This window comes from Pelophylax lessonae, assembly GCF_965119305.1.
Source record: "Pelophylax lessonae genome assembly, chromosome: 1".
NCBI classification, from domain to species: Eukaryota; Metazoa; Chordata; class Amphibia; order Anura; family Ranidae; genus Pelophylax; species Pelophylax lessonae.
The window spans coordinates 756,031,631-756,052,492 of NC_138768.1; the positions used below are offsets into that span (position 1 = coordinate 756,031,631).

General features: G+C 42.6%; 1 protein-coding gene across 1 annotated transcript in view; it reads left to right on the plus strand.

Annotated features, from left to right (window-relative positions):
- The first annotated feature begins 2,835 nt into the window (after positions 1–2,835).
- SMIM14 (small integral membrane protein 14) overlaps positions 2,836–20,862 on the plus strand; it is a 31,184-nt gene continuing 13,157 nt past the window's right edge. The window contains exons 1-2 of the mRNA XM_082262503.1: positions 2,836–2,932; positions 9,884–9,932. Coding sequence (XP_082118629.1) covers positions 2,858–2,932; positions 9,884–9,932 — 124 coding nt within the window. The 5' untranslated portion in view covers positions 2,836–2,857. The remainder of the gene's footprint in view (positions 2,933–9,883; positions 9,933–20,862) is intronic.

A 20,862-nucleotide genomic window follows, 5' to 3' on the forward strand; every position in this document is an offset into this window, starting at 1 on the left:
GGTAAAATCTTCCAGGGCTTAAGTGGTTAAATGCAGTGAAATATAATTTTTCATAATTATTTTTAAAAAATGGCGGTTTGAAAGACCGCTGCGCAAATACCGCGTGACAAAAAATATTGCATTGACCGCCATTTTATTCTCCAGAGTCTTTGCTAAAAAATATAAATATAATGTTTGGGAGTTCTAAGTAGTTTTCTAGCAAAAAATACTTATTTTAACTTGTGAACAAAATGTTTCAAAAATGGGCTCGATCCTTAAGTGGTTAAGGGGGTAAAACCTTTCGGAGCTGAAGTGGTTAGTGCTGGAGGCCATAATGGTCATAGTAGCAAAGCCGTATGTTTATAAAACATTTGATCGACAAATGTCGGAAAAAATAATGCAGGCTGGAGGAAATATCCTCATTTAGTATAATTTTCTGTATTTTCAGTGCCATCTAGTGGCCAAAATGTGGTACAGTTTTCTGAAATGCCTCAATGAGAATCTACTGCATTTTAGCCACAAAATGGAGCTGACGATATAGGAATTAATCTATTACAAAAATATGGGGCACTTTTGTCCAGGTTGCAAGAATGCTTCTAAAGTTTGTCTCACGCATTTTTAATTTTTTATTTTCTTTAAATAGACCCCTTAGTGTTTGAAAGTATAGGTGTTTCCATGATGGTTAACTCAATGTGTTACTTTGTATTGAGGTGGGCTGCCAACTTATTTTAAATGGGTTAGAACATTTTCTTGCTGTATGTGTCCCAGGTGGAGAGATTTCTCTTCTCTTCTTGCCTTGTTGATTTGTGGTCATTGTGTCTGGTAGGTAAGTGAATGACCCAGTAAGCTGTAAGAGCTCAATAGATGTTCTAACCCTTCCCCACTGCATCCAAGAATGGTTGGTTGGTTGTTACTGGAGTTAGAATTTTTACATCCAGGCAGAGGATTTTTTTTAATTTCTGCTGTGTAAGCGTTCGCTCTAACGAGGTGTATGGCACAGATCTATCCTTCATCATAATCTACCCTCTCAATCATGTCTGATAGTACTGTATGGCTGTCACTATTCTTCTGTCTGGCTGTTGATATGAGAGCTGTATCTCTGAAACAGGGAAGTTCTCCCCCCCCCCCCCCCCCCCCCCAATTTACAGAATACAAGGTGTTCTATAAATGACCAATTTTTTTTTGGGGGGGGGGGGGGTGAAAAAAAACACTAGTTTTCGTATATGAGATGCAGCGCATTGAAATGAAAGAATATCAAGAGCTTTATTATTTGGCATGATTGAAAGTGTAGATTTCACAGACAGCAAAGTCTTAATTTGTTGAGTTGTCAGTTTGGTGACTTGTAGACTGGTGTAAATGTCTGCCACTAGGGGGTGCCCATACACCAACATTCATGTCACACTGTACTGTGGTCTAAGCTGAAACTTGTTCTTGTGGCGGGGTGCTTAGATCTCTGCATGTAATGTCGTTTTGTCTCTGGTTTCATGCTGGAGGGGTGCCAATTTACAAATGCAAAGAAAGCTGTGATTTGGGTTTCTGTGCCTGCCCTGTATGAAGATTGTTGGAAGCCAGAAAAAGTCAAGCTGGGTTTTATTAAGGAACAACTCCTAACTTTAGTGTAGTTGTCAATTAATTAACCCCCCACCATTCTGAGAGCAGCCCACCCTTTAAAATACTTACCTCCCTCCCCATGTTAGTGTTCATCACTGTGACGCCTTGCCCAGAATCCCACAACCTATTTAAAAGTCCAGGCTGAGTCCTGCTCCCTATTGGGCTCAGTGATTGGAAGGAATGGGCCAGCGCTGCATATGCACAGTAGGAAAAGAGCCTGGCCAGGTAAAAAGCAAGCGGATAATAAAATCCAACTTTATGTCATCCAGTGAAAACTCGCACCACCAGGCTCAACCTCTGCACGTTACACCACCAACGCACGTGGCTTCATCTGGAGGGAACTAAACTGAACTTCCCTCCAGATGAAGTCACGTGCGTTGGTAGCGTAACGTGTAGAGGTTGAGCCTGGCAGCGGGAGTTTTCCTTGGATCACGTGAGAAGTTGGATTTTGTTATATGCTTGCTTTTTACCTAATAAATGTGAGTGCATGTTATGAAGTGGGTTCTGTGCGGTGTGTTGAGCTTAACAACCCAGGTACTGCACCATTGGAGGCTGGTTTTTCTGCTTGTTGCCTATGACCTATTTGTAGGCGAAGTGAAGCCATCTTGTAGAGGGAATTCCATTGTTCTTAAATTAGAGCAAACTCTGGTGTTCAGGTTATCCGATTGATATGCGTTTATACTTTATTGACCCTTAAGGGTCTATAATCGAGGTGAGCTTGCACTTCACCTGGTGAAAGGGGCAAGAGAGGAAAATTGTTACACTGTGATGCAATCTATGAAGCACCTTATCAAAAATACTTTTTTGATTGCACAATCTATAAGAAACTTTATTTATTGCATTGGCCTTTTTTGCATTATATGTTTTGGATTTAATTGGCACAGGGACTTCTATCCTATGCTATCCTATCCTATCGATCTTCTGAAACCCTTACCTATTAGTAATTTTGTTTTTGGTCACATTTCTAGTTATTTTTACCTTGATTTAGAGGCAGCGCGATCACAAATTTTAGTATTGATCTATAGTTTATTATTGCTATCTGTGTTCCCAGTGGGGAGATACACCCACTATATTTGTTTTTGGTCACCATATAGAAAGTGATGGGAAAAATCCAAATATTTGCGTTGTCATGGGAACAAGAGGCTCTTTACAGTATCTTATTGTTTAATCATGTTTATATCGTTTCTTTTGTGTATGTGTTTTCCTTATTTATGACCAGAAGCTGTATTTTTCTTTTTCCTAGATTATACATATATGAACCGTGAACATGGCCGAGGGCAATTTTGATCCCTGTGAATGTATCTGCTCCCATAACTATGCAATGCGAAGACTTATTTATCTGGTACGTATTTTCCAGGCTGAATGTGTTGGCAGGATTATTTCCTACAGGTTCATACATAATGTAAGGTAAGTTATTAACTCATGTGTGTTTTTTTTCTGCTGCTTCAGATTACTTGATGTCTCCAGGCTTCCTACCCTAGTAGGTTACTTGGTCAAAGCCTAGGCATTAGTCATATGGCTATGGCTTCCTGAAAGAGCAGGGGAGAAGGGTTCAAGGAAGGGTGCTGATTAAAGGGCTTGCATTGAGCAACACCTTTTCACAAGAATCATTAGTCACATGACCTTTTAGTATTATTTTTTTTGTTAAAGGATAACTACTTTAAAATCCTTTACTTGAATGTGATTCCTATTAGACATGATATGGAAAGAACAATAATCTACAAATGTTTTGTAGACAAACGGGGCCAGTCTCGGACTAGTCATTGTGAATTCCAGCTAACAAGCTAGCACACCTAGTTCAGTTCAGCAGTGAACCCCACACATCAGCATTTAGAGCTTGTTCACACCATGTGCAGAAATATGCATTTTTCTAACAACTTTCTCTGCAAGGAAACAAGGAAATAAAATAGTTTTCTTCGTGCCCTGTTCACATCACCATGTTGGTGTCATCTGAGCTTTATATGCAGAAAAGACATGCATGATACCAGTGTTTTGTCTTTGTGCCCTTTCAGAGGCAGTTGCAGAAAAACTCTTATGTTTCTGCACATGGTGTGAACAAGCCATAGAAATTTACAATCAGAAGCTGGTAGCAGAAGGGTGAGTTGTAATTTTCAGGGTCAGTTTATTGCAGCATCTCATGAAAAATGGGGGAAAACATTATTTAAGCTTTTTCCAAGAACAGCATGTAGCATAATACTGGGCTTTAAGGTGCAAATCAACACATTTTATTTATACAAAGATTTTTATTAATAGAAAATTTAAAAAAAGACATACATATAAAATGGGACATTTACAAAGCATATATTGGGCGATTTCTCTATATAAATCTCTACATGTTTCACTGTATCAAAACGGCTTCCTCGGGATAATATGGAAGATGCTCTCCTATTTGGAGAAACACATATTAGTAATAATAACTAGGGAGGCACCGAAATGAAAATTCTGGGCCGAAAATGCAGGATGCCCTTGGCTGAAAACCGAAAATGACTTTTTTTCCCCCAAATGATTTTAAAATAGATAGAACAGGGGCATACACCAAAAACAGGCAGTGACGTACACCTGTAGCTGCCACCCTGTCGCAGTATAGTGGTTAATTTAATTACCAATGGTATTTGTATTATGCAGCATGAGGGGGTTAATGTATTGCCACTGCTGGTCACTAATGCATTAGTGACCGACCAGTGGAAGTTAATTAACCTGGTCACTGATGCATTAGTGACCGAGCAGTGGCAGTTAATTAACCCCTTTGTGCTGCATTAGTGCAACCAGTATCAGTGTTAATTAACACTGGTTGCACTGCTACTGGTTGCACTAATGCAGCACAAAGGGGTTAATTAACTGCCACTGGTCGGTCACTAATGCATCAGTGACCAGCAGTGGCAATACATTAACCCCCTCATGCTGCATAATACTAATACCATTGGTAAGCTTGCCTCACCGGGAGGCGGGCCGCTTGCCAGAGGCGGGTCTTTTGAAACCTCTTTAATATCGGCATATTAAACCCATTTTTGTTTGCCGAAATTTCGGTGCACCACTAATAACAATCATAGCATTTACTACAATAGTTGTATATCAAAATATTAATGGTGCTTACATGTATGCAGTCCTCAAAAGAAACCAATCCACTTAGTTATTGGAAAATAAAGAAAGCAAGGAATTGAGGTCACAATGTTTCCTCACAAACCTGCTATCAAGTGCTTCACTTATAGACAAGGAACTCATCTGGGAGATATCTCATTTAGGTGTAATTGCTGAATAATGGCATTTGATGAACTATAAGAGATCACTTGGCATAGGGTGGATATATCAATGGAGAAAACAATAAGTTTATATGTGTAAATATGTATCTCTTGATTCCTAATAGCTGTGCCTCAATATTTATATAACGTACAAAGTTACCTTTTATGTCTTTTATATAGCCAAAAGTATTATTATTATTATACAGGATTTATATAGCGCCAACAGTTTGCTCGGTGCTTTACAATGTGAGGGAAGACAATACAGTTACAATACAATTCAAAACAGGAGGAACTAGAGGGCCCTGCTCGTTAGAGCTTACAATCTAGAAGGGAGGCTCAAGTGAAAGAAAAGGCAATAACCGTGGGGGATGGGTTGATGGAGAAAATGGAGGTATATTTGTTAGGTGTGGGTAGGATAGGCTTTTCTGAAAAGGAGGGTTTTTTTAGAGATCGCCTAAAAGCTAATAGAGTAGGAGATAATCGGACAGATAAGGGTAAGGAGTTCCATAGGATTGGAGAGGCTCTGGAAAAGTCCTGGAGGCGAGCATGGGAGTAGGTGACGAGGGAGCTAGAGAGCAGGAGGTTTTGAGAGGAACGAAGAGAGCGATTAGATTGGTATTTTGAGACTAGGCTAGTGATGTAGCTAGGGGCTAAGCTGTGGATTGCTTTGTAAGATGTTGTAAGTATTTTGAATTGAATTCGTTGGGTGAGCGGAAGCCAGTGGAGGGCTTGACAGAGAGGAGCAGCAGACACTGAGTGATTGGTAAGATGGATGAGTCTGGCGGCAGCATTCATGATGGATTGAAGGGGGGATAGCCTGTGTAGAGGTAAGCCAACGAGAAGGGAATTGCAGTAGTCGAGGCGCGAGATGACCAGGGAGTGAACTAGGAGCTTTATTGTGTCTTTTGGTTAGACAGGGGCGTATTTTGGAGATGTTGCGGAGGCTGAGGTGGCAAGATTTGGACAGCGATTGGATGTGGGGTTTGAAGGAGAGTTCAGAGTCCAGGACAACACCTAAGACCTTGGCATGCGGGGATGGGCTGATCGTAATGCCATCGATGTTGACAGAGAAATCAGGGGAAGGGGCACGTGGTGGAGGAAAAATTATAAACTCGGTTTTGGATGGATTGAGTTTGAGGAAGGGGTGAGACATTCAGATATCTGATAGTAAATTAGTGATACGTGAGGAGACTGAGGGAGAGAGCTGAGGGGTGGATAAATAGATTTGGGTATCGTCAGCGTAGATATGGTATTGGAAGCCGTGGGAGTCTATCAGCTGACCCAGAGAGGTGTAGATTGAAAATAGGAGGGGTCCAAGAACAGAGCCTTAGGGGAACCCAACAGAAAAGGGAAGAGGAGAGGAGGAAGTAGAATTGTACATAACGCTAAAGGTGCGGTTGGATAAGTAGGAAGATAACCAGTGAAGAGTACAGTCACGGAGACCAAAGGCATGGAGTTTTTTGAGGAGGAGGGTATGATCAACCGTATCAAAGGCAGCAGAAATGTCCAGAAGTAGTAGTACAGAATAGTGTCCATTGGTTTTGGCCGTTAGTAGATCGTTTGTCAGTTTTAGGAGAGCAGTTTCAGTGGAGTGTTGAGGCCGAAATCCAGACTAAAGGGGATCAAGGAGGCTATTCTTGGCAAGCTGGTCGCACAGTCGGTTGTAGACTAGACGTTCGAGGAGTTTGGATGAAAAGGGGAGCAAGGAAATAAGGCGTAGGTTGTTCAGATCGGTTGGGTCCAGTGAGGGCTTTTTAAGTATGGGGCTGACTAGTGCATGTTTTAGAGAGTTGGGGAAGATGCCAGAAGAGAGGGAGAGATTGAGGATGTGGGTTAGAGAGCGTAGAATAGGGCCAGAAGGTGAACGTAGCATTTGCGAGGGAACCGGATCCAGAGGGCAGGTCGTTAAGTGGACGTTAGCAAGTAGTTTAGCAACCTCATCTATATTGGCAGGGTTGAAGCAATGATTGCACCTGTGGGCATGAAGCATAAGGCATGGAAGGTATCTGAACAGCATCGATCTCCTTTAAGAATTGTATCAATCTTCTGTTTGAAGTGGTAGGCAATCTCCTGGGCAGTGAGTGAGTCGGTGGGAGGGGGTAGTGGAGGAGGGAGTAGAGAATTAAAGTTAGCGAAGAGTTTCCGGGGGCATGATGACAGGCTGTTAATGAGAGTGACAAAATAGGTCTGTTTGGCAGTGTGGAGACTGGAACTGTATTTTTGGAGGGCAGATTTATATTGGTTGAAATCTTTCTGAGATTTAGTCTTACGCCATAGGCGCTCAAGAGCACGTCTATGCTTTTTCAGACTTCTAGTGTTATCTGTTTGCCAAGGTTGAAGGGGTCGGGGCCTGATTCGGTGTGTGGTGAGAGGGGCCAGTGTGTCCAGGGAGGCTAAAGCCCGAACGATCTGTCGTCCGTTTTTTGTGGCATGCTAGTCTGATGTGGAAAGTGAAGAGGTTTTTTTTCATACGAATTTTCCCGTACGACCGAATTCTACTTCAGAAGTGATGTCATGTGTTGGATTGCTTTGTATGTGTTCTTTAGTCTCTGAGCTTGCCTAGTCTGGCTCTTAAGATTTTTTTCTGTCAAAATCTGTACTAATGAGACGAAAATCGGACGTTTTATTACGGACAACAAAAATTTTATAGCCTGCACATCAGGATTTTGTCAGCCGAAAAGACGGATTCGGCTGTCAAACACCATACTAACAATCCGAAAATCGGCAGATCGGTCGTCAGGACAAAATTTCCCTTCCTAATTTCTTATCGTGTGAACGGGGCTTAAGAGTGGAGCGTTGTAGACAGAAGTGGCTAGGTTGGTGCAGGACAGGGGTGCGATTTTGTCATAGAGGTGGTCGGTAGCAGAGTAGAGAAAAGAAGGGTTGAGATGGCATAGGTTTCTGCGGGTAAATGTAGGGTAGCTGGAGGGAGAGGAGATGGAGGAGAGGGAGAGTGAAACTAATAAGGTAGTGATCAGAGAGAGGGAAAGGATTGTTTGAAAGGTTGTGCGGAGTGCATAGGTGGGAGAAAACAAGGCCAAGGATATTGCCTTCAGAGTAAGTAGAAGCATGTATCCACTGCTTCAGGTCAATGGAGGATGTTAGACTGAGAAGTTTGGAAGTGGTAGGAGTATTAGTATTAATAGGGATGTGGAAGTTGCCGAGAATGACTGTGGGGATTTTGGAAGAGAGAAAGTAGGGTAGCCAGGCAGAGAAGTCGTCAAAGGTCGATCACAGCAATCCTTAGAGAAACAGGGGAGGAAAGACAAATGCAGTGTACCTCAAATGAGGAGAGTGACAGATAGGGAGGTGGGTGAAGTACCTGTACCTGAAAGGTGCTATGTGGGGCTAGAAGGATCCCGAGACCCCCTCCCTTGCGTCCATTGGGTCTAGAGGAGTGAGTCCATAGAAGACCACCTTGGGATAGGGCAGCAGAAGACGCAGTGTCGGATTCGTGAAGCCAGATTTCGGTGATGGCGAGTAGATTAAATGAGTTAGCGATGAAAAGGTCATGGAGAGAGGTGAGTTTATTACAGACAGAGCGGGCATTCCAAAGGGCGCAAGAGAAAGGGAGTCTGGTTTTGGGAAGAATAGAGATGGGAACTAGATTGTGCTGAGTGCGGCTGCAGCCAGAGGGTGCAGGGTAAGTGGTGTGTTGAGCACGGGTAAATGATGGAGGCCCAGGGTTTGGGGATATGTCTCCAGAGGCTAGGAGAAGCAGAAAGGTGAGGGTGGTAATATGAGAGTGTGATTTATATGAATGGACATGCCCCAGTGTCCTGGAGGATTTGTGTGCGTGTGGATTTAGAAGTAGCAGGAGATGGTGAGTGCAATAATAAGGTGAGGACAGAAGTGAGGGTGATTTTTATATATATATATATATATATATATATATATATATATATAGTGGGGTGGAGAAGAGAGAGTTTAAGGATAGAGGACACTGCTGTCAGAAGGAGTGGTAGAGAGTACATTTTACAAGGAGAGAGCTGAAGGGATAGAAAAGGTCACCTGCAGTCTATGTGGTGTATATCTCAGCCTTTCCTGTGTTTAATCACTTTGTGCAATCTCTGAAGTGCAGAATCAGAAGTGCTTCCCACTTATAGAAATCGCCCCACTTGCAGAATCAGAAGTGCTTCCCACTTATAGAAATCGCCCCACTTGCAGAATCAGAAGTGCTTCCCACTTATAGAAATCGCCCCACTTTGAGAATGAGCCCCCCAAAAAACAAACGTGCCCCCCTTGCAAATGTGCCTTCGCCAAGTGATGCTGTACTTATATACTCTTAGACCTGGGGTGGGGGCTATCCAATTAAGCAATTAGGAATTGATTAAATTAGGGCTGGATAGACAGAGCAGGGTTTCCACTTCAGAAAGATTTACAGACAACTTAAGAGATACCTCTAAAGGTTATAATGGTTATAAATTAAAGGTAAGAAAACATAGAAAGGACCAGTCTACAGATGGTTTAACAAATAAACATACCACAGTAAAAAGACACAATATAGAAAAAACGCAGGATTCAGAAATTCAGCGTTGGGTGGAAGTAGGATAATTGGACATACCTTTTTTGGAATTGTAACAGCCTCCAATGGATCTCTGCAAGACAAAGCGGTCTTGGCCGCATGTTTTTCCCACTCCAAAAAACCAACCTTCCAAACGAACAAACAAGCAAGGCTACATCATGGATGTTTTCTGTGTGACTCAGAGGAGAGAGAGTGCCAGGGTCCCTAATATATTTCTAGAGAGAAACAAGATGTATCTGGTTCCATCCACTGAAGTTATTTGAATATGCCAATACTCAATCCACTCTGCAAGAGGGGAAAAAGAGGGACAAAAAGGGAACCACATGTGTAAGCATAACGCTATATGAATCCTAATAAAGACACACACAAGACGCATCCTTGTACTTGCCATGTCTCCCCAGATGATCTCCAAAGCGAGAGCCTACCTGTGTGGCCATCCCTGCACTATATTATTTAAGCTTGTCGACAAGTATACTGTGAGAACAGCTCTGCAGTAACTTATTTTACTAAAACTTTTCTCTTTTTACAGCTTAGGCAGTCTCAGTCTTATTGCACAGACAACGAATGCTTTCAAGAAAGTGAGTATACGTGTTTGCTGTTGTGTGTTTTCTGATTGTTACAGTTTATCTAGTGCCGTTATTTTCTTAGGCCCCTTTTACACGAGCGATCCGATCAGATCCGCCTGTCAGTTTTTTAGGCGGATCTGATCGGGTCCTCCATGCATCCCTATGCGGCAGCGGATGTCAGCGGAGACCTCTCCGCTGACACCGCATCCGATCCTGTCCGTGAAATCTGGACGGATGGAAACCCTATTTTCCATCCGTCCAGGGGATCGGATGAGAGCGGACAGGTGGTCCACTCTCATCCGATTCCCCCATAGAGATGAATGGGGCTCTGACATCTCCCTCTCCACACACAGAGCGGAGAGGGAGCTGTCACCTGCCTGCTCAGCGGGGATCTGTGTTTACGATCGCGGACCGTGTGAAAGAGCCCTTAGGCACTTTTTAGAATTCTAAAATCATGTTTGATCCACCTAAAGTGAACATGTTGCTTTGCCTCATACAAGGCAAAACAACATGTTCTCTTTAATTCTCCAGTAGCACACATTAAACATTTTTTGCTCCATTCAGCTGCTCATAGCAGTAGACCCTGACATGTGTATTTCAGTAGACCCTTAGGTCCCTTTCACACTTGTGCAACTTGTCCTGCAAAGTCACATGACAAGTTGTACTCCATGATTTCCAATGAGTACCGTTTATATCTGTGCGACTTCAAGTCGCAACTACTCCAAAGCTGTCCCTGCACTACTTTGGGACGATTTTAATGTGTTTAGAGGTCCATAGACATAGCTTCAAGCCCAGTCAAAATCACAGCAAAATCCTGTTAAAATCGCGCGACTTTTAGGTTGCATAAGTGTGACAGGGGCCTTTTATATTGAAATTTGTTACCATGTAACAGCACTGATTTTTATTGGTTGGCCCAGCACTGTTACATGAAGTATGTCACAAACTCTTCCGTACTTGAATGTATTGGTATTTTCTTCACTCCTGGTGGCCGATCAGAGTGGCAGCAGTGTTCTCTGGTATGTGCAAGAATTTCATTTTTCAGGACTTTCTCCTGAGGGTGAGAGAACAATTCTCTTGACTGATGTATGGTTTCTGGCACTCGGCAATAGTGGCTTCACTGCTGCCCTGAACAGTATTCTCTTGGCATCCAGTGGGGAGTCTAGAGGTATTTCCTCTTTTTTATCAGATAATATACGGTATAATAATTCTAGCATTGCTAGAAACCAGAAAACAGACTTGGTCACATAGAATACCCAGTCTCTGCTTGTCTTTTTATTTTAAGCCAACCTAAAGGGAGTTTGTTCCTATTACATCTAAATGAATAAGCTATAATTGCTGACCTGTTTTGAAAGAACATACTTTAGGACTGCTCATCGTTTTTTTTTTTTTTTTTCCCTTTTTAAAGTGATTGTAAACGATCACCTTGTAAAACATTCCATTCAGTTTAAAATAGAAATGAAAGCCAAAACATTTGTGTGTAGATAGAGAAAATATATATATATACACACACACACACACATTCTTGGAAATATTTTATTATATTTTTCATGCGAAAACACTGAAGAAACTACACTTTGCTTCAATGTAAAATAGTGAGTGTACAGCTTGTATAACAGCGTAAATTTGCTGTCCCATCAAAATAACTCAACACACAGCCATTAATGTCTAAACTGCTGGCTACAAAAGTGAGTACACCCCTAAGTGAAAATGTCCAAATTGGGTCTAAATCAACCATTTTTCCCTCCCCGATGTCATGTAACTCGTTTGTGTTAAAAGGTCTCAGGTGTGAATGAGGAACAGGTGTGGTAAATTTTGGGGTTATCGCTCTCACTCTCTCATACTGGTCACTGGAAGTTCAACATGGCACCTCATGGCAAAGAATTCTCCGAGGATCTGAAAAAATTAATTGTTGCTCTACATAAAGATGGCCTAGGCTATAAGAAGATTGCCAAGACCCTGAAACTGAGCTACAGAATGGTGGCCAAGACCATACAGCGGTTTACAAGGACAGGTTCCACTCAGAACAGGCCTCCCATGGTCGACCAAAAAAGTTGAGTGCACATGCTCAGTGTCATATCCAGAGGTTGTATTTGCGAAATAGACGTATGAGTGCTGCCAGCACATTGCTGCAGAGATTGAAGGGTGGGGGGTCAGCCTGTCAGTGCTCAGACCATTTGCTGAACACTGCATCAAATTTGTCTGCATGCCTGTCATCCCAGAAGGAAGCCTCTTTTAAATATGATGCACAAGAAAGACCACAAACCGTTTGCTGAAGACAAGCAGACTAAGGACATGGATTACTGGAACCATGTCCTGTGGTCGGATGAGACCAAGATAAACTTATTTGGTTCATATGGTGTGAAGCATGTGTGGCGGCAACCAGGTGAGGAGTACAATGACAAGTGTGTCTTGCCTAAAGTCAAGTATGGTGGTGGGAGTGTCATGGTCTGGGGCTACATGAGTGCTGCCGGCACTGGGGAGCTACAGTTCATTGAGGGAACCATGAATGCCAACATCTACTGTGACCTACTGAAGCAGAGCATGATCCCCTCCCTTCGGAGACTGGGCCGCAGGGCAGTATTCCAACATAACAACCTCAAGCACACCTCCAAGACTACCACTGCCTTGCTGAAGAAGGTGAGGGGAAAGGTTATGGACAAGCCAAGCATGTCTCCAGACCTAAATCCTATTAAGCATCTTTGGGGCATCCGCAAAGGGAATGTGGAGGAGTGCAACACCACCAGCTCCGTGATGTCGTCATGGAGGAGTGGAAGAGGACTCCAGTGGCAACCTGTGAAGCTCTGGTGAACTCCATGCCCAAGAGGGTTAAGGCAGTGCTGGAAAATAATGGTGGCCACACAAAAAATATTGACACTTTGGGCCCAAATTGGACATTGAATCGTAGGGGAGTACTCGCTTTTGTTGCCAGCGGTTTAGACATTAATGGCTGTGTGTTATTTTGAGGGAACAGCAAATTTACACTGTTATACAAGCTGTACACTCACTACTTTACATTGTAGCAAAGTGTAGTTTCTTCAGTGTTTTCGCATAAAAAAATATAATAAAATATTTCCAAAAATGCGAGGGGTGTACTAACTTGTTTGTGTTCCCAGCAGGCAGTGGGAATACATACATCGGAGTCTCCTATGGGAGTGTTCAGTGAATCCTCTTTCTTCTAGGCAATGTTTTAACTTCTTCAAGCCGACGGAACGCAAATATGCGGCCTCAGATTCAGGGGGTATGACCAGGGTGATGACTGCAGCTAGAGGCATCACCCCAGTACCGTTGTTTGGAGCCAACAATCCGCTTTCTTGTAAGCCGCTCGGTTGATATTACAAGGAGTGAGAGGGGACAGCCTGCCCCATCTGCGGCTCGCCCGGGTTGCTTTTCCCACCAAGAGACCCAAGCGACCAGCCGAAACGTCTGTGGACTGGCCTAAGACTGGAACAAAGCCGGATTCAGCTATGATCGGGTCTCCGATGTAAAAACCCGGAAGCGATGTCTTGACATCTCTTCCGGGTACTGGAGCCTTTTATTTTAAAGGCGCCAAATAAAAAAAAAAGAAAAAAAAAAAATATTCAAAACCCCAAGTTTGGCTGTTTTGAATGCTAAGTGCAGAGGAGGGATCTTTGGTCTTTTTTAGACCCCAGACCCCGCCATAAAGAGTACCTATCACTGTCACAAGGGATGTTTACATTTCTTGTGACAGCAATAAAAGTGATCAAAATTTTTTTGTTAAAGGGACAGTATAAAAATTAAGAAATGTAAAATGTCCTGTCCCTCCGTGCTCGCGCGCAGAAGCGAACGCATACGCAATTTGCGCTAGCATATGTAAACGGTGTTTAAACCACACATGTGAGTTATCCTCACGATCGTCAAAAAGTGAATGTATTCAAAAATGCAGTTTTCAGCGTTTTGAATACATGGAAGTGTAGTAGAGGGGTCTAGGGTCTTTTAGACCCTCGATCCCTCCATAAAGAGTAACTGTCATTGCATATTGCTGTCACAAGGGATGTGTACATTGCTTGTGACAGCAATAAAAGTGATCAGATTTTTTTTTCTTTTTTAAAAACCTGTTTTAAAATTAAAAAAATAGGAGAAAAGAAAATTTAGCCGCCCCTGTCGCCATTAGCTCGCGCACGAAAGAAAACTTATATGGAGGTCACGCCGCAAATGAAATCGCTGTTCAAACCACACATGTGAGGTATCGCCGCGATTGCCAGAGAGTGAGCAATAATTTAAAAAAAGAGCTACACTCTAACTCTAAACTGGTAACCGTTAAAAAATTTTAAAGCGTCGCCTATGGAGATTTTTATTGAACATAGTTTGTCGCCATTCCGTGGGTGTGCACAATTTTAAACCGTAACATGTTGGGTATCTATTTACTCGGCGTGACAAACCTCTTTCACAATATACAAAAAAAAAATGGGCTAACTTTGCTGTTTAGTTTTTTTAATTCCAATGACGTGATTTTTTTTCCTAATTTTTCAAAAAAAAAAAATGGCGTTTGAAAGACCGCTGCGCAAATACCGCATGACAAATATTGCAATGACTGCCATTTTATTCTCCAGAGTCTTTGGTAAAATGATATATATAATGTTTGGGGGTTTTAAGTAGTTACCTAGCAAAAAATACCGATTTTAACTTGTAAACAAAAAGTGTCAAAAATAGGCTTGGGGCTAAAGTGGTTAAGAAAATCCCAAGGATCTAGGACAGCGTTCTCTAAAAAGTCGAGCTGAGATCAGGATCCAGATGTCCAGTCCATTTACAGCATAATGTGCTAGGTATATTGAAAATGCACATAAAAATACTTCATGTGGCTAATCGGACACCGTAGAAACTGAGCTTATCCGCCCTCCCCAAACTTTGACAACATTTGGAAGTTGCCCCTCTATTGGAGTAGGTGTCTTTGTAAAAGGGTAAAACCGCAATAAATTCCAAGTTAAGTTGGATTGGGATGCTGCAGTGGACGCTAAAGTATCCACCAAGCCCAAAAGGCAAACCCTTTTGTAAGAGTAATGGGTATGGTGGTAAGAATTGAATACAGACTAAAACATCCCTCCAGTACAGTTGCATAGCTGGGCATTCCCAGAAAATGTGTGTAAAGTTTGCATATATATGGTAATAGCGCCAGCAAACAGTTGACTGATCTCTATTTACACTATATTACCAAATGTATTGGGACGCCTGCCTTTACACGAATATGAACTTTAATGGGCATTCCAGTCTTAGTCTGTAGGGTTCAATACAGAGTTGACCCACCCTTTGCACCTATAACAGCTTCAACTCTTCGGGGAAGGCTGTCCACAAGGTTTAGGAGTGTGTTTATGGGAATCTACATTAAGGACTAAGAGTCCTACCACATGGTGGTTAGAGGGCTGATTGGAGGGGATTTTAATGGTACATATCAATTAATGTGACAAAGTACTTATAAAATTATAAATATTTATTGGTACTCAACATATACAAATGCCAAAAGTATATACAAATACAAAAACAAAAATATGAGACCAAACATATAAACACAGACCTAAATATAAAAAATGATTGTGAAAACACAATGCTCCTATACATATTACTCCTTTGTTGATCCTGTCAGAATGGCCAATTGGTCAACAATAGCCCGACATGTTTCGCTGACGCTTCCTCAGGCATATAAAGGAATTGTAGTAATAATTAGAGCTCTATATAGGTAGATAGATATAGAAATAAATTAGTACACCAAATATAGAGACATTTATTACAATATATATGCATTAAATACATTAGAAGATATCTTCGCTAAGCTAATAACCTTCACTATTATTCAACTGTGCATGCAAGGGGTCACCCATCAATAACAAGAAAGAGATGGAAAATTCATGTAGAGACATGCGTGTGAACCCAGATATACTCATCGGGGGGACGAGTGCGGGAGCCAAGACAATAAAAGGAAAAAAAGAAAGAATAGATTGCTTTCTTTCCTAGAAGTTGTACCATAAAGTAATTCTGATCTAGGGCGTGCCTTGGCCCTATTATAGGCTTTCCTAAGAAGTGTGTTTTGAGTAGCCCCGCTCGAGTAGTCAAGACTTAAGGCCATCAGCTTGTTTTTGAAAGTTAATATCTGAGGAACAGTTCCTTCTTAATCGCAAATATTGTGCATAGGGGATACTTCTGACGAAGGGGGTGGGATGGGCACTTGCTGTGTTGAGTATAGTGTTACCTGCACTGGGTTTCCTTAATAAATCAGTTTCCAATTCCCCATTGGGGAGAATGTTGATATTGAGGTCAAGGAAAGAGACATGGGTTTTATGGGAATGTTTGACCATTCTTCCAAAAGTGTATTTGTGAGGTCAGGCACTGTTGTGGATGAGGAAGCTTGGCTCGTAGTCTCCGCTCTAATTCATCCCAAAAGTGCTCTGTCGGGTTGAGGTCAGGACTTTGTGCAGACAGTAGTCAAGTTCCTCCACCCCAAACTCACTCATCCATGTGTTTTATGGACCTTGCTTTGCGTGTTCATGTTGGAACTGGAAGAGGCCATCCCAAAACTGTTCCCATAAAGTTGGGAGCATGAAATTAGCTAAAATGTATGTTGACGCCTTAAGAGTTCCCTTCACTGGAACTAAGGGGCCAAACCCAACCCCTGAAAATTAACCCCACACCATAATCCCTCCTCTATCAAATGATATGGACCAGTGCACAAAGCAAGGTCCATAAAGACATGGATGTGGAGGAACTTGACTGGCCTACAGAGTCCTGACCTCAACCCGATAGAACACCTTTGGGAAGAATTGGAGCGGAGACTGCAAGCCAGGCCTCCTTATCCACATCAGTGCCTAACCTCACAAATGCTCTTCTGGAAGAATGGTCAAACATTCTAATAGACACACTCCTAAACCTTGTGGACAGCCATCCCAGAAGAGTTGAAGCTCTTATAGCTGTGAAGGGTGGGCCAACCTAATATTGAACCTATGGACTAAGAAAGGGATGTCATTAAAGTTCATGTGCGTGTATATTTTTAGCAAGTTTAGCTGGAGTCGGATATACTTCTGTGCTTGCAGGTTTGTCATCACTCATCTCTTCTACATCTTCTCAGACCACTTTTGAATAAAATGAGAAGGGGGGCACAAGCATTTGGGCACGACAGCGTGGGCATGTGGTTGCCCCTCCTTCAAGTTGTATTTAAAAAAAAAATGTCCTTTTAGGTTTTAAAGGAAAAGGCGTACCCTTAAATATTAATAAAATATTAATAAAAGGGGAGGTATCACGTGACCTTTGGAATATTCAGGAAGGTCCTGTGATACTGTGGAAAATTCTGGAAAGCAGGGCTCATTATATACATGAGCACTTCTATGAGGTGATTGTAGTGGTTCTTTGACAGCAAGGCAAGCTCCCCAACTCCCCTCCCTTATCGCAAGGCACGTTTTTGTGGTTTGTCACCCTTTTTATCGAAAGGGGGGACTGTTGGGTTTGATTTATGATATTGGTGCTCGAGTCCTTTATGACTGAACAAAGTTGTAAATTTTGCAGGTAAAAAAGTTGTAAGATTTCTTAATAAAGGATCATCAATATGATATTTATGAATCATTTATTCACACCAATAAATGTGCCGTGGCCAAAATTTTGCCACTCAGTGGTGTCTGTTTTATTTATGTTCAGAATTTAAGTTAACGTTTGGGTGAGGGGAAGAAATGCGACCTGCATTCCCTTAAAATTGTAGTGTCCAATTTTAGTGAACTTTTGTTAACCACTAGAACAGCCTTTCTCAACCTTTTCAACACAGAGGAACCACTGAAATAACTTTGCGGTCTCCGGGAACCCCTGATAAAAACGACTATATCTACAACTCATGATACACTAGTGCAGTGGTTCTCAAATCCGGTCCTCGGGACCCACCAACAGGCCAGGTTTGCAAGATAACTAAATTACATCACAGGTGATCTCATTTGCTTCTCAGTGATTGCAGTATTCTAGTCTGCATCCCCCAAGGTAATACTTAAAATCTGGCCTGTTAGTGGGTCCCGAGGACCGGATTTGAGAACCACTGCACTAGTGTGATGGTCAGTTGGAAGAATGATCCTTAAGTCCCGTACACACGTAGCGATTGTCGGCCGTAAATATTCGGCCGCCGAACGTTCGGCCGATTGTCGGCTTGTTAGTATGATGCTTCCGACAGCCGACAGCGCATTTTCGGCCGAACCGAATCTGTCGTGCAGACTTCAAAATATTTGTTGGCCGTCACCACAACGGCCGATTGTTCGCCAGTCAGTACAGAATTCGGCCGACAAACAGCAGATTAGCAAGACTGGGCATGCTCAGAAAAGAGAAAAAAAAAAGGAAAGTTAACCATCACATGACATCACTTCTGCAGTCGGCTGTTGATGGGCGACAAAATTCGCGTGCAGTCTTTAGCACTTTTCAGCCGACAGGACAGCACCGGACAAAAGACGGCCGATCGTTCGGCCAACATTCGGTACGTGTGTATGGGGCTTTACACATCAATGGTGTCAGTGGGAACTTATCTGAGAGGCAGAAACTGCTCATTGCTCAAAGAACCCCTAGCTACCTCTGGAGGAACCCTGGTTGAGAAACCCTACACTAGAATATAATATAAATCTTTTGAAGGTGTGCTCAGGAATGTGTAAAGTTCTTGGTGAAGAAGCCAAAACTAGCTATTCCGGTTTTAAACTGAGAGTTCCTAGTTTTAAGCTGAAAGGAACACCTTTTTATTATTAATACTACTTGCATAGCTCTGAGAAAGCAGATTGCTAAATAAATCTTGCTCATGTGTTAATTCCTTGCCACCTCAAGGCTGTAATGCTAGCTGTGGCTTTGTGTAACTAAAAGTTAGGCTTAGGCAGGCCATACAGGGTGCACATATATTTTCTGCAACAAGGGACAGGAATTTACACGATTCCCTGATCAACACAGACCGTGCTGACAGGGGAATCCTTCCTGGGGAGACATTTTCTGCTTTAGGCGGGGTAAGCTGTCCACCCGCGGGGGGACAACAGTAATTATTGCTAGTGGCTATAGCAGCCGCTAGTGATAATTGCAAGAGAATCTGGCAGGCTGGTTGGAACCAAATTGATCAACTTGGTACAATCAGCCTGCCCATTTCCTGCTGAACTGGTTAACATTTGAACTGTGTATGGCCGGCCCATACAATATGGCCGGGCGATACACAAACACAAGTTTTTTTTTTTTTTTTTTTAATCTCTCTATCTCAGTTTGTGGAAAACCCAAATGTATGAAATCTATATTGTGCCACCCACTGCGCAAGCTGGTGGCACTATACCAATACCTACCAATAAATTTTTACCATTCAAATTCTGTATACTATACAAACTGTGTAAATATTGTACAATATGTGAACATAACTTGATAAATATAAAACCTGTAGTGCTCACAATTATTTGTAGGTATTGGTAGAGCACCACCAGTCTGCACTGTGTGTGTGGCAGAATATAAGTTTTATACATTTTGGTTATACACATGTAGCACTGCCCCCTAGGGAGCTGCTGAGAATTACATGTTCTTGGTTCCCCTGGGTTACCAATAGCAGATACACAGTATTAACCACTTAAGCCCCGGAGGATTTGGCTGCTAAAAGACCAGGGGGTTTTTTGCGATTTTTTTTTTTTTACTGCGTGACTTTGACGGACAATTGCGCGGTCGTGCGACGCTGTACCTAAACGAATTTCACGTCCTTTTTTTCCCACAAACAGAGCTTTCTTTTGGTGGTATTTGATCACCTGTGCGATTTTTTTTTTTTTTTTTTTTTTTTTCGGCCAAATTGTTTTACGCTACATATGTTTGGTAAAAAAAATTGCAAAAAGCGTATTTTGATTGGTTTGCGCAAAAGTTATCGCGTTTACTAACAAAGGGAAAGATTTTTGGCATTTTTGGTGTTTTTTTTTAACGAGTAATGGCGGCGATCTGCGATTTTTTTTTTTTTTTTTTTTTTTTTTTTTTTTTTTGCGACATTGCGGTGGACAGATCGGACCCTTGACTGACATTTTTGACACTTTTGGGGGTACCAATGACATAACTGCAGTAATCGGTGCTATACATATGCACTGTTACTGCAAAAATGACACTGGCAGGGAAGGGGTTAACTTTATTGGACAGGGAGGGGTTAAGTGTGTCCTAGGGGCGTGTTTCTAACTGTGCAGGGACATTGCTATTGGTGTAAAAACAAAGATCAATGGTTCTACATAGTAGAACCGTCTGATCTTCATTTTTACACCAGGGAGAATGACGGGCGGCTTGTTTACATAAGCCGCTCCGCCTTTCTCCCTTCACAGGAGCGATCGTAGTGTGACCGGCGGACATCGAGTCCGCTGGACCCACGCACTGACTTGTCTGTGAACGAGCCGCGGCGGGCGCGCGCCCGCCCGCAATAGGCTCGCAAGTCAGTGACTGCCTGGCCGGGGCTGACCGCCGCAGTATATAAGTCGTGCGGCGGTCGGCAACCGGTTAACAGTTCTTGGCTCAGACAATGAACAGTCCAGGGGATGTGTGGTTTTTTTTTTTTTTTTTTTTTTTTTTTTTTTTTTTTAGAACCTGGATGAGAGAAGGGATGAGTGGGATACTCCAACTTGATCTATACACAATTCCTGAGGACAACTGACTGTAGAATGCGCCAAGGCCGCTGCTTCACCTTGCCACTAAAGGGAAGATAAAGAATATGGACTCGCACTTTAATTACTCTTCAGGGTCTAACTTGGCACCCCCTTTCTCACTGACTGTGCGTGCTGACCTTCTGTCCACTGACACCCTCCTGGAGTGGTCCCCGTCCTGGGCAGACCCCTGGCAAGCTCCATGGTACTCACGGACACTGTTTTTCCTCAGGTTGCTCTGCCACTTGCTCCACTTTGAGTATCCACAGTACCTCTTGGCTAAGCACCACACTTCTGGCTCACTAGGCCGACCGCTTGTGACCAACTTCCTCAGCAGCAGG